This window comes from Oncorhynchus mykiss, chromosome 3, assembly GCF_057628025.1.
Source record: "Oncorhynchus mykiss isolate SJ-2025 chromosome 3, ASM5762802v1, whole genome shotgun sequence".
In the NCBI taxonomy this organism is placed as follows: domain Eukaryota; kingdom Metazoa; phylum Chordata; class Actinopteri; order Salmoniformes; family Salmonidae; genus Oncorhynchus; species Oncorhynchus mykiss.
This window is the reverse complement of record NC_143024.1, coordinates 56,186,723-56,201,465: the sequence shown is the minus strand read 5'-3', so window position 1 is coordinate 56,201,465 and position 14,743 is coordinate 56,186,723. Positions and strand designations below refer to the sequence as shown.

Sequence of the window (14,743 nt, the reverse complement as noted above, 5' to 3'; positions counted from 1 at the left end):
TAGCTGCATGTATGACATAACTCCACCAGCCGTCTTTGTGATATAATTTACAAAGATTATACCTTTGTTTTTAATGTTTTATTATCCATTAGGTTAACCATAATATTTGTTGTATTATATGTTCTGTCTTTTCTGGTGGATTAAATAGAAATTGCAAACAACTTTCTATGGCTTGTTTTAAAAATAGTGATATTTGGGAGATGATTTCCTTTTCAAATAACTGAAAGTGAGAGGTTGTAGTCTGAATAAAGGGAAAAAGGCCTTTCTTGAACATAGGGTGAGACATTCAAACTAATTTGCTAGAGAACCAGTTCGGATTTAAGTATACATTTTGCATGACTAAAGCATTTAGGGAGAGGTCTAATGCTTTAATATTTAATAAATCCTGCCCTCCGAATTCATTTGAATTATATACAGTAGGGCAAAAAAAGTATTTAGTCAGCCACCAAGTTCTCCCACTTAAAAAGATGAGGGGCCTGTAATTTTCATCATAGGTACACTTCAACTATGACAGACAAAATTAGGCATCCACAGTGTAGGATTTTTTATGAATTTATTTGCAAATTATGGTGGAAAATAAGTATTTGGTCACCTACAAACAAACTAGATTTCTGGCTCTCACAGATCTGTAACTTCTTCTTTAAGAGGCTCCTCTGTCCTCCACTCGTTACCTATATTAATGGCACCTGTTTGAACTTGTTATCAGTATAAAAGACACCTGTCCACAACCTCAAATAGTCACACTCCAAACTCCACTATGGCCAAGACCAAAGAGCTGTCAAAGGACACCAGAAACAAAATTGTAGACCTGCACCAGGCTGGGAAGACTGAATCGGCAATAGGTAAGCAGCTTGGTTTGAAGAAATCAACTGTGGGAGCAATTATTAGGAAATGGAAGACATACAAGACCACTGATAATCTCCCTCGATCAGGGGCTCCACGCAAGATATCACCCCGTGGGGTCAAAATGATCACAAGAACGGTGAGCAAAAATCCCAGACCACACGGGAGGACCTAGTGAATGACCTGCAGAGAGCTGGGACCAAAGTATCAAAGCATACAATCAGTAACACACTACGCCGCCAGGGACTCAAATCCTGCAGTGCCAGACGTGTCCCCCTGCTTAAGCCAGTACATGTCCAGGCCCGTCTGAAGTTTGCTAGAGAGCATTTGGATGATCCAGAAGAAGATTGGGAGAATGTCATGTGGTCAGATGAAACCAAAATATAACTTTTTGGTAAAAACTCAACTCGTCGTGTTTGGAGGACAAAGAATGCTGAGTTGCATCCAAAGAACACCATACCTACTGTGAAGCATGGGGGTGGAAACATCATGCTTTGGGGCTGTTTGTCACGCCCTGGTCTAAGTATTTTGTGTTTTTCTTTATGTATTGGGTCAGGCCAGGGTGTGGCATCGGGTTTTTTGTATTGTGGTGTGTTTTGTCCTGGGGTTTTGGTGTGTATGTATTGGGATTGTAGCTAGTGGGGTTATCTAGCAAAGTCTATGGCTGTCTGGAGTGGTTCTCAATCAGAGGCAGGTGTTTATCGTTGTCTCTGATTGGGAACCATATTTAGGCAGCCATATTCTTTGAGTTTGTCGTGGGTGATTGTCCTGAGTGTCTTGATGTCCTTGTTTGATGTTAGTTGACACAAGTATAGGCTGTTTTCGGTTTTCGTTTCGTTTATTGTTTTGTAGTGTTCGTGTTTAGTCGTGTTTACGTTTGTTTAAATAAACATGGATCGCAATCGACACGCTGCAGTTTGGTCCGACTCTCCTTCACTATATGAAAGCCGTTACAGAATCACCCACCACCAACGGACCAAGCAGCGTGTTAACAGGCAGGAGCCACAGGAGAGGCAACAGAGGCAGGAGCAGCAGCAGCTGCAGTGGGAGAGGCTGCACCACCTGGAGAAATGGACATGGGAGGAAGAACTGGACGGTAAAGGACCCTGGGCTCAGCCTGGAGAATATCGCCGCCCCAAGGAAGAACTGGAGGCGGCGAAAGCTGAGAGGCGCAGATATGAGGAGGCAGCACGGCGTAGCGGATGGAAGCCTGAGAATCAGCCCCAAAAAATTATTGGGGGGGGGCTCAGGGAGAGTGTGGCAGAGTCAGGAGTCAGACCTGAGCCAACTCTCCTTGTTTATCTTGAGGAGCCAAGGAGGAGACCAGAACCAGAGCCGGTGTTGGAGGTGAGCGAAACAGAGACTGTGAAGGAGTTAAAGGGGAAATTGGAGGAGAGAGAAATGAGGGAGTTGCTGTGTTGGTGCTTTTTGCATGGAATTTGCCCGACGGAACGTGTTGGGGATTTGATGGCACCTGGGTTAGCGCTCCATACTCGTCCTGAGGTGCGTGTTAGTCGGCTGGTGAAGTCGGTGCCAGCCTCACGCACCAGGCCTCCTGTGCACATCCTGTGCCAACACTGCTCTCAAGATCTCCAGTACGCCTTCACGGTCTAGCCCATCCTGTGCCACCTCCACACTCCAGTCCTCCGGAAGCAGCTCCCCGCACCAGGCTTCCTGTGCGTGTCCTCGATCCAGTACCACCAGTTCCAGCACCACGCACCAGGCCTTCAGTGCGCCTCGCCTGTTTAGCGCAGCCAGAGCCTTTCTCTTCTACAGCGCTGCCGGAGCCTCCCGCCTGTTTAGCGCAGCCAGAGCTTTTCTCCTCTTCTGCGCTGCTGGAGTCTCCCGCCTGTTTAGCGCAGCCAGAGCCTTTCTCCTCTCCTGCGCTGCCGGAGTCTCCCGCTTGTTTAGCGCAGCCAGAGCCTTTCTCCTCTCCTGTGCTGCCGGAGTCTCCTGCCTGTTCAGCGCAGCCAGAGCTGCCAGCCTGCATAGAGCAGCCAGAGCTGCCAGCCTGCATGGAGAAGCCAGAGCTGCCAGCCTGCATGGAGAAGCCAGACCTGTCAGTCTGCATGAAGCAGCCAGAGCTGTCAGTCTGCATGGAGCAGCCAGAGCTGTCAGTCTGCATGGAGCAGCCAGAGCTGTCAGTCTGCATGGAGCAGCCAGAGCTGTCCGTCTGCATGGAGCAGCCAGAGCTGTCAGTCTGCATGGAGCAGCCAGAGCTGTCAGTCTGCATGGAGCAGCCTGAGCTGTCAGTCTGCATGAAGCAGCCCGAGCTGCCAGTCTGCAATGAGCTGCCAGTCTGCACGGAGCTGCCAGTCTGCAAGGAGCTGCCAGTCTACAAGGAGCTGCCAGTCTGCACGGAGCTGCCAGTCTGCAAGGAGCTGTCAGTCTGTAAGGAGCTGCCAGTCTGCAAGGAGCTGCCATTCTGCACGGAGCCGCCGGAGCTGCCAGTCTGTAAGAAGCCGCCAGAGCTGTCAGCCTACATGGAGCAGCCAGAGCCGCCAGTCAGCATGGAGCAGCCAGAGCCGCCAGACAGTATGGAGCAGCCAGGTCTTTCAGTCTGCCAGGATCCGCCAGTCAGCCAGACTCCTCCAGATCTGCCAGTCAGCCAGACTCTTCCAGATCTGCCAGTCAGCCAGACTCTTCCAGATCTGCCAGTCAGCCAGACTCTTCCAGATCCGCCAGTCAGCCAGACTCTTCCAGATCCGCAAGTCAGCCAGACTCTTCCAGATCTGCCAGTCAGCCAGATTCTTCCAGATCTGCCAGTCAGCCAGACTCTTCCAGATCTGCCAGTCAACCAGACTCTTCCAGATCTGCCAGTCAACCAGACTCTTCCAGATCTGCCAGTCAACCAGACTCTTCCAGATCTGCCAGTCAACCAGACTCTTCCAGATCTGCCAGTCAGCCAGACTCTTCCAGATCCGCCAGTCAGCCAGACTCTTCCAGATCCGCAAGTCAGCCAGACTCTTCCAGATCTGCCAGTCAGCCAGATTCTTCCAGATCTGCCAGTCAGCCAGACTCTTCCAGATCTGCCAGTCAACCAGACTCTTCCAGATCTGCCAGTCAACCAGACTCTTCCAGATCTGCCAGTCAACCAGACTCTTCCAGATCTGCCAGTCAACCAGACTCTTCCAGATCTGCCAGTCAACCAGACTCTTCCAGATCTGCCAGTCAACCAGGCTCTTCCGGATCTGCCAGTCAACCAGACTCTTCGAGATCCGCCAGTCAACCAGACTCTTCGAGATCCGCCAGTCAACCAGACTTTTCCAGATCCGCCAGTCAGCCGGGATCTGCCAGAACTGCCAGTTGGCCAGGATCTGCCAGTCGGCCAGGATCTGCCAGTCGGCCAGGATCTGCCAGTCGGCCAGGATCTGCCAGTCGGCCAGGATCCGCCAGATCCGCCAGTCGGCCAGGATCTGCCAGTCAGCCAGGATCTGCTAAAACCACCAGCCAGCCAGGATCTGGTAGATCTACCTACCTGCCTGAGCTTTCTCTCACTCCTGAGCCTTCTCTCACTCCTGAGCCTTCTCTCACTCCTGAGCCTTCTCTCACTCCTGAGCTTTCTCTCACTCCTGAGCTTTCTCTCACTCCTGAGCTTTCTCTCACTCCCGAGCTTTCTCTCACTCCCGAGCTTTCTCTCACTCCCGAGCTTTCTCTCACTCCCGAGCTTTCTCTCACTCCCGAGCTTTCTCTCACTCCCGAGCTTTCTCTCACTCCCGAGCTTCCCCTCAGTCCCGAGCTGCCTCAGTCCCGAGCTGTCCTTCAGTCCCGATCTGCTCCTCAGTCCAGTGGGTTTCTGGGTGAGGACTACTAGGCCATGGTCGGCGGCGAGGGTGGACTATCCAGGGACGCGAGGAGAGGGGACTAAGACATTGACTGAGTGGGTTCCAAGTCCCACGCCGGAGCCGCCACCATGGACCCTCCCTATTGTTTTGAGGTGCGTTCGGGAGTCCGCACCTTAGGGGGGGGGGGGGGGGGGGGGGTTGTCACGCCCTGGTCTAAGTATTTTGTGTTTTTCTTCATGTATTGGGTCAGGCCAGGGTGTGGCATCGGGTTTTTTGTATTGTGGTGTGTTTTGTCCTGGGGTTTTGGTGTGTATGTATTGGGATTGTAGCTAGTGGGGTTATCTAGCAAAGTCTATGGCTGTCTGGAGTGGTTCTCAATCAGAGGCAGGTGTTTATCGTTGTCTCTGATTGGGAACCATATTTAGGCAGCCATATTCTTTGAGTTTGTCGTGGGGGATTGTCCTAAATGTCTTGATGTCCTTGTTTGATGTTAGTTGACACAAGTATAGGCTGTTTTCGGTTTTCGTTTATTGTTTTGTAGTGTTCGTGTTTAGTCATGTTTACATTTGTTTAAATAAACATGGATCGCAATCGACACGCTGCAGTTTGGTCCGACTCTCCTTCACTATATGAAAGCCGTTACACTGTTTTTCTGCAAAGGGACCAGGACGACTGACCCGCCGTGTAAAGGAAAGAATGAATGGGGCCATATATTGTGAGATTTTGAGTGACAACCTCCTTCCATCAGCGAGGGCATTGAAGAGGAAATGTGGCTGGGTCTTTCAGCATGACAATGATCCCAAACACACCCCCTTGGCAACAAAGGAGTGGCTTCGTAAGAAGCATTTCAAGGTCCTGGAGTGGCCTAGCCAGTCTCCAGATCTCAACCCCATAGAAAATCTTTGGAGGGAGTTGAAAGTCCGTGTTGCCCAGCAACATCCCCAAAACATCACTGCTCTAGAGGAGATCTGCATGGAGGAATGGGCCAAAATACCAGCAACAGTGTGTGAAAACCTTGTGAAGACTTACAGAAAACGTTTGACCTCTGTCATTGCCAACAAAGGGTATATAACAAAGTATTGAGAAACTTTTGTTTTTGACCAAATACTTATTTTCCACAATAATTTGCAAATAAATTCATTAAAAATACTACAATGTGATTTTTTTTTCACATTTTGTCTGTCATAGTTGAAGTGTACTATGATGAAAATTACAGGCCTCTCTCATCTTTTTAAGTGGGAGAACTTGCACAATTGGTGGCTGACTAAATACTTTTTTGCCCCACTGTAAATAGGTCCATTTAATTTTGTCTGGCTTGCCATTCCAAATCAAATATTTTTTTAAATTCTCATATGATTAAAAAAAAAACTGTTTGCTAGGTGTAGGCAAGACCATAAGCAAATAGGTAAACTGCGATTATAACTAAAGAGTTAATCAGGATGATTTTTCCACAAATAGAATGTCAGTGAAGTCACTTGCCAGTTGGTCTGGGCACGCTCTGAGTACATGTCCTAGTAATCCGTCTGGCCCCGCGGCCTTGTGAATGTTGACCTGTTTAAAGGTCTTGCTGACATCGGCTACGAAGACAGTGATCACACAGTCATCCGGAACAGCTGGTGCTCTCATGCCTTCCAGGCATCCCTTCCACAAGCAAACAAAGCAAGAGAAACAAAAACATACATTTAGCCGTCCATTCATCAGTTGGTGTGTGTAAGTGTGTGTGTTGCGGGGTTAAAGCTACGAACCCATAGGCTTGGCTCTCTCATCCCTTCCAGGCTTTTCGGAGGAAGGGTGAACAATGAGGCAGTCATTCGAATGTAAGCAATGTCCCCACGTGCTCTGGCAGCTTTCATGGCTGGGATAAGTTATTTTCCCTTCTGACGCACAGCTTCAGGATAGTCCTCAATGAGGAAGATGTACATTCCCCTCAAGTTCTTGACTCATTCCAGAACCACTACCTTGTCAAGTTCCTGAGGTTCAAGGACGTCACGTGGGCCGGTGGTGGGTTTTCCAGTATTTGGGGCGTGCTCCAACTCAATCTCCATCTTCAGTTTCTTCAAGATCATTTCCCTCACTTTGTCCACCATCCAGGTCTCATGTGGAGATTGTCCCTCGAGATAATCTGATTTATTTGTCGTTGTTATCATAGATTCACATACAGAACTAATGTCCTCTCAATGATTTACAGATTGTCTTCTTGCCGTTTTCCTGTATAAACTCATCGAGCGGACCCTGGGAGAACTGCAAACTGTTCTTCAGGTCCTGGACCTCTCTGGTCAGGTCGTCCATTTTTTAAATTAGTTTATTCCACCAGTATTATGACACAACAGTTGAAGCTATTTTCTTGTTGTAACAACTGCTTGTAGAACTGCGATAGTGACGCCCACCGGCTTTGGTCTTTGTCATGGTAGCAACGTAGGCTACGCTGTTACTCCCCACAATTCCAGAGAGGGCAGGTCACAGGGAAGATGGGAACAGCAACAAACAGTAGGGATCTAGACAGCCACGAGCCCGGGAAAATCCGCGCTCAAAGCCACAAGGGCTAACTGCGTCTCAGGCTGCATTCAAGCCCCCAAGGAAACCCTGCTTGCTTTATAGACAGCTAACCCTCGGACGGAATGATCCGCGAACAGACCGCAGTGATCCCAGCATCTGATGCCAACGGTGCAGCGGGATCCAAAATCAAAAGGTATCTAGCTAGTAACCAAATTTTTCCAATAGAACACTTTCAGACACTTCCAAAACAACATACCGAGCGCTGTCTCATTCCGCATTCAACAGGAAATTATGTGATTAATGGACGACATCAAGCTTGTGAATGGTAAATAATGTATTGTGTCATTTTGGAGTCACTTTTATTGTAAATAAGAATATAATATGTTTCTAAACACTTCAGCATTAATGTGGATGCTACCCTGATTACAGATAATACTGAATTAATCATGAATAATGATTAGTGAGAAAGTTAGACACACAAATATCATATTCCCCCCAAAATGCTAACCTCCCATGTGATTGTAATGGTGAGAGGTCAGCATGTCTTGGTGGTATGATATTTGTGCATCTGTAACTTTCTCACTCATCATTATTCACGATTCATTCACCTCATGGAGTACAGAGCCAAAATGAAAAAATGCTTCACTGTCCATGCCCTCATTGTAAATCTATTAAGCACTGAGCCGATAAGTCTTCAATCTATTAAATTCATATTTGAATATGTTTGTATCCTCTTGCATTCTGCAACAATTAAGTCATGTCAACAACCCTCACAGAGAATGTCCATATAACGTTAAATGTACTGTATATATTTTGTCTGTTTAAGTAAGCATTTGGAGTCAAAAGCAAATGAACATCAACAAATTCAGTACACTGCACACTGTCATTGATCTTTATTGATCATCTATTGTATACATTTTGTGTAAACAGATGGATGTCCAAGACTCAGTGAACCACTCTGGTTGTTGCTCTATTGGTACAGAGTTTATAAGGCTGTGAGGTCACAGTTCAGTGTGCAGTAGAAGCTTGGCTTTTTTCATGTTCTTGGCCACTATGGAGAGAGGGAAAAGAAGCTTGGGTAAGAATCTGTTTACCAGGGAAGTGGTTAATTCCATTTCATGTCAGGAAGAGAATTGGGAATTCAATTCGGGAATTGACTGAAGTTAAATGGCCCAACCTTGCTTTATGTTGTTCTGATAGTAGTGGACCAAGCAATACATTTTTTTACACTTTGAGCAATTAGCCGCTAAGAACTGTCCTTATACATTCTCATTATTTTGCATCTCCCAAATTTCTCCTCTCAACTAGTTAGTGAATTATGTGAAGGGGTGGAAGAAAGAGTAGAACCAAGTAAGTGCAGTCTGTGTTATTGGAAAGTGTGTGTGTGTGTGTGTGTGTGTGTGTGTGTGTGTGTGTGTGTGTGTGTGTGTGTGAAGGAGGCAACAGGAGGATATCTGACTCTCATAGGACCTCATTAGGGAAGAAGAGGGACACTCACAGTACGGGATGTCGCTTGGCTTGTAGGTGTACAGGCGATTACTGTACTTCCCAACAAGGTCTAAACGCACAGTCATGGATGGATCTGTGGGCGGAGAGATATTTTGGAGGACTTTGCCAACGCTTTAAAACATAATGCATCATTATGTAGGTATAACTACATTGTAATGCTTTATTCATGCTATTCCATTTCTAACACTATGACGACCCATAAATGACATTGATCCCTTGATCAAGACCCACACACGTACTGTAAGTTATTTGGTGGTTCTTAGGCAAATTGCTACTGATTAAAATAAATGTATGTGAGGCACTGAATACAGTTACATCAAAGATCTCACAGCAAGCGTTTGACCTGAGTGATGTGTTGGGGATTCAGAATAAGTGGTGGTTTATTTCCTAAGTGAGATGGCATGGTAGAAGAAGAGGCCCACCAACAAAGATGATTCTTGGAACATAGTTGCCATCTGCTGCCAGATTCGTGTCTGTAGTCTCATGCTGAAAAAGAAATCAAAATGACATCAAAATGTGCATTTCTAATCAACTATCATCTATTTAACATCTAAATTCAAACATTTACCTCCAAGTGATGAAATAATGAAATGCATGATGCAATGTACAATATGTGATTGGGATATGGTTACAACTATATAATTCCATTGCTTCCATTGCGTGTATGTTGATTTTGTTTTGCTTTGATGATCAATTACCATCAAATTGAGCATAACAAAATCCTTTTGGGCCATTTTCTGTACGGTTTTATCCACAGCAAACGCCTTCTTCAGAGCTGTGGAGGGAAGTGTGACAGAATGATAATCAGTGAGAACCTCACCTTTAACTTCAACACACTTTATCCTCAGAGTGGAATTTGTATGTATTGCTATTCTTTTGTCATACAAGCCTTGACAAATGATAATGTCTAAAGAAATGTTGATACCACGAGACCAACTGTAAGGCAACAAAGACCTTGGTTGGTCCCTTGGTTAGATGAAGTACAGTACCAGTCAAGTTTGGACACACCTAGTCATTCAAGGATTTTTCTTTATTTTTACTATTTTCTACATTGCAGAATAATAGTTCAGACATCAAAACTATGAAATAACACATATGGAAACATTTAGTAACCCCCCAAAATGTTAAACAAATCAAAATATATTTTATATTTGAGATTCTTCAAATAAAAACAGTCTTGAAGGAGTTCCCACATATGCTGAGCACTTGTTGCCTGCTTTTCCTTCAAGTCCAACTCATTCCAAATCATCTCAATTTGGTTGAGGTCAGGTGATTGTTGAGACCAGGTCGTTTGACGCAGCACTCCATCACTCTCCTTCTTGGTCAAATAGCCCTTACACATCATGAAGGTGTGTTTTGGGTCATTGTCCTGTTGAAAACAAATGATAGTCCCACTACGCACAAACCAGATGGGATAGCGTATCGCTGCAGAATGCTGCGGTAGCCATGCTGATTATGTGTGCCTTGAATTCAAAATAAATCACAAACCGTATCACCAGCAAAGCACCCCCACACCATCCATGCTTCACGATGGGAACCACACATGCGGAGATGATCCATTCACCTACTCTACGTCTCACAAAGACATGGCAGTTGGAACAAAAAATCTTACATTTAGACTAATCAGACCAAAGGACAGATTTCCACCGGTCTAATGTCCATTGATCATGTTTCTTGGCCCAAGCAAATCTCTTCTTATTATTGATGTTCTTTAGTAGTGGTTTCTTTCCAGCAATTTGACCATGAAGGCCTGATTCACTCAGTCTCCTCTGAACAATTTAACCAAATAGGTCTATATTTTGTATACCACCCCTACCTTGTCACAACACAACTGATTGGCTCAAACGCATTAAGAAGGAAAATCATTCTACAAATTAACTTTGAACAAGGCACACCTGTTAATTGAAATGCATTCTAGGTGACTACCTCATGAGGCTGTTTGAGAGAATGCCAAGAGTGTGCAGCTATCATCAAGGAAAAGGGTGGCTACTTTTTGAAGAATCTCAAATATAAAATATATTTGATTTGTTTAACACTTTTTTGGTTACTACCCGATTCCAAATGTGTTATTTCATAGTTTTGATGTCTTCACTATTATTCTACAATGTAAAAAATAAAGAAAAACCCTTGAATGACTAGGTGTGTCTAAACTTTTGACTGGTACTCTGTGTGAGTATGAAAGCACAGCAGTATTACCTTGGCTATGAGGACAATCCTCCATGTGATGAATGACCATCAGAGGCTTCTTACTGTGGGAACATGAGGACACAGACAAAACAAGAACACATTCCACTGCAGAATAAGTAATGGGTGGATGTGCTTACAGAGAAGTCTCTGGGATTGTACCAAACTTAAGTCCCTAGTGTCATTATGGAGATAAGAAAAGAAATAGGCTTAGTGTGTCCCAAATGGCAACCTATTTCCTATTCTGTGCACTACTTTTGATAGCGCCCTGGTCAAAAGTAGTGCACTGTCTAGTGAATATGGTGCTTGCGCCATTTTGGGATGCAACCATATAATAAATATGAGGATTTCCGTTACAGTTTGATTAGTTTAATTGGACATGTTGAATTAATGGGGCGCATCGATATGTGATTCTCACCTAGTTATCTTAAGATGAATGCACCAACTGTAAGTCACTCTGGATAAAAGTGCCTGATAATTGACTGAAATGTTTAACATGTTTAACATAAGCAGATAGCTTTAATGAAATGTTTCACTCTCAGACATTTGAAAGACTGCTCTAATTGTCAGACATATGCCACTAACCAAACAACACAATTGCAATTTGATGTCTTGTTGTGTATTTTGTCTAATCTTGTTTTACCTTTCTTTCATTGTCATCAGGGCTTCCTCGTAGGTCTTGACCCAGGCAATGTAATCTCCCCATCCTGAGACAAAATTGAGGATGGAAATCAGACCAAAGGATTTGGTGTTAATGTAATGGGGATGGAGAACTGTTTTCGTACACTCAGAAAAAAAGGTGCTTTCTAGAACATGAAAGAGTTATTCAACTGTCCCCATAGGAGAACCCTTTGAACAATTTTTTTTTTCCAGGTAGAATCCTTTTGGTTCTATGTAGAACCCTTTCCACAGTGGGTTCTATGTGGAACTCAAAAGGGTTCTACCTGGAACCAAAAAGGTTATCCTATGGGGACAGCTGAAGAGCCCTTTTTTTCTGAGTGTAGTAAATTCAAATAGACGTTAGGGGTGGGGCGAGAATACATTGTGACATAATTCTTACCTCTTGAGAGAGTTTGAGGGCCTTTCCTTGTTTTCTTCTGTAGGGAAACGTCCATACAGGTGACAAAGAGCAATGCAAAGAGAGACCAGCGATACATGGTTGTCATCCGTTCTGAGGTAGAGAGAAGAGGAGGCAGTCAAGTCAAACTGCTCAAAAATACGTATATGTAGTACTTATGTTTATTATTTATTTAGTTAACCTTTATTTGACCAAGGAGTCATGCTGAGACCAAGGTCTCTTTTACAGATGAGCCCTGAATTACATGCATTACAGAAAATGCACACATCAAAATAGCAAAATACAAATTGCAAGCAGAAAGAAAAACACAGTCATAAAATGAATTGCTCTAGAGGCACCAGAACATCAAATTTAAGAACATTTTAAAGATCATTCCTCAAATAAGGTGCAAGAGAACTAAAAGCTGATTTACCTAACTCAGTAGAGACCAAAGGAATGTTCTAAGTTTGCCATCCCTGCGACCGGGTGTGGTAACTCGTATGTCTGAAGATAAGTAATGATGTTAGGTATGGATCGACTTTTTGTAAAAAGGGCTTTATAAATGAAAACGTGGCAATGTATCTCTAGCCTTGACCATATAAAAGCCAAGTGCCATAAAAAGGAACCCCTTCCAAGAAACACCTGCCTTGTGCCATTTATGGGTAGGCCTATTTCAATACAAGTGCCTAAATGAATAGGAGCAATATTTGTCTGCTTACTAAAACAGGCCAAACCTGTTTGGTTATGTGTGCCACATTTCCTCAAACTACTCCTTTTCTCGATTATGGCATTTGTCATTTGTCTATTAGTATTTTTTAAATTCTAAAATAAAACCATGTACAAGTATTTTAGAGTTTGCACAGATCACATTGATGTGTGCGGAACTTCAAACAACCGATTTTGGTGTCAGTCTGTTTCTTCTTCGGCCGAATTGCCAAAGGCAAAATGAAAGTTTAACATGATTGAATGTTGACAGAGATAGGCCTGTACACCAACCAGGTAATTCAAATGCTGCATCAAGTCAACACAATAATATTACAAGTTTACACTAAGAAATGTTCAATGATTTTGATATCTTACCTATTGCACAGGCAGAGGAGGAGTGTCTGCAACCTATCTCCAAGCTGACAGTAATTTGGTTTTGATTTGCAGTTATTTTTATAGACAACAGAACTCACCAAACAGGTATGGGGAGCCAGGCCTATCCAATTATTTATTTTTTATTCTCTCTACTTGTCAGTGTTCCAAACAGGACATTTTTATTTTTGCCTAAACACTTAAACACCATGAGAATTCATAGAAAGCAGTGCCCTGTTTTAGTCATATTTGATAAAATATAACTGAAGAGATGAACTGGAATAACATTCACTCTCATGGAATGGGTTGCCAATAGTAATTACCTGAAAGCCACATCCCCAATAAGCCAACCTCTTAAGGATAGGCAAATGTCTGAACTGGCCAATATGACTGCAATGACATGATATGTCACAGTGCTTCTATGGTTATATACTGTACACCATGGCACTGCCTATTTCATTTGTTAATTTAGCAAACAAGACAACTGAAAATCCAGTGCCTTTGTCACAGTCAGCACACCTACATATTTTCCCAGTCGTAGCTCATTTGTCCCGAGTTCGCAGTTGTCTTGAACTCACTAAAGTCAGATATTGCAGTTCCTAGTTAAGTTGTTTTGAGCACGTCACAAATCATGCTTCATTGACAGCATGGCCAATGTTGAATGTTTATAATTTAAATTAGGAAAAGAGACCCTTAATTTTAGACTTGGGACCACACCGCCACAGCCACACCACTGAATAGCAGGCTAGTGATTGCTTTGCAACGCTTGCAGTTAGCCACTTATTCCTTCCAAACCACTCATTGTTGAATTTGCTATTTCCAACTTGTTGTGTAATGTTTATGTCCAATGGCCGATGAGCACCGATACATTTTATCTATACGTTCTCTTCATTATTTTATCTTCACATGACAAGGATTAAAAAGGATTTGCCAGTAGATTGTCAACGTGATTCATGATGATGACTGCTAGCTGAGATTTTGAAAGTATGATGTTGACATGACAGAAAGTGATTTGAAATCAAATCAAATCAAATCAAAATCAAATTTTATTTGTCACATACACATGGTTAGCAGATGTTAATGCGAGTGTAGCGAAATGCTTGTGCTTCTAGTTCCGACAATGCAGTAATAACAAGTAATCTAACTAACAATTCCAAAACTACTGTCTTGTACACAGTGTAAGGGGATAAAGAATATGTACATAAGGATATATGAATGAGTGATGGTACAGAGCAGCATAGGCAAGATACAGTAGATGGTATCGGGTACAGTATGTACAAATGAGATGAGTATGTAAACAAAGTGGCATAGTATAGTATAAAGTGGCTAGTGATACATGTATTACATAAGGATACCGTCGATGATATAGAGTACAGTATATACGTATGCATATGAGATGAATAATGTAGGGTAAGTAACATTTATATAAGGTAGCATTGTTTAAAGTGGCTAGTGATATATTTACATCATTTCCCATCAATTCCCATTATTAAAGTGGCTGGAGTTGAGTCAGTGTTAGTGGTGGCTGTTTAACAGTCTGATGGCCTTGAGATAGAAGCTGTTTTTCAGTCTCTCGGTCCCAGCTTTGATGCACCTGTACTGACCTCGCCTTCTGGATGATAGCGGGGTGAACAGGCAGTGGCTCGGGTGGTTGATGTCCTTGATGATCTTTATGGCCTTCCTGTGACATCGTGTGGTGTAGGTGTCCTGGAGGGCAGGTAGTTTGCCCCCGGTGATGCGTTGTGCAGACCTCACTACCCTCTGGAGAGCCTTACGGTTGAGGGCGGTGCAG

At 43.8% G+C, this 14,743-nt stretch overlaps 1 protein-coding gene across 2 annotated transcripts; it reads right to left on the bottom strand.

The window, feature by feature from the left end:
• Positions 1-8,002: 8,002 nt before the first annotated feature.
• LOC110520002 (anterior gradient protein 3) lies at positions 8,003-13,006 on the bottom strand. Of its 2 annotated transcripts, XM_021596954.3 has the most exons (9): positions 12,955-13,006; positions 12,308-12,378; positions 11,878-11,988; positions 11,461-11,524; positions 10,830-10,882; positions 9,332-9,408; positions 9,056-9,119; positions 8,623-8,706; positions 8,003-8,175 (listed from the first exon to the last, which is right to left on the bottom strand). In XM_021596954.3, the coding sequence occupies exons 3-9, from the start codon at positions 11,981-11,983 to the stop codon at positions 8,126-8,128; spliced, it is 498 nt and encodes a 165-aa protein (XP_021452629.1). In that variant the 5' UTR covers positions 11,984-11,988; positions 12,308-12,378; positions 12,955-13,006; the 3' UTR covers positions 8,003-8,125. The 2 variants fall into 2 exon arrangements, with proteins under 2 accessions (XP_021452629.1, XP_021452627.1); XM_021596952.3 differs by lacking the exon at positions 12,308-12,378.
• Positions 13,007-14,743: the final 1,737 nt, after the last annotated feature.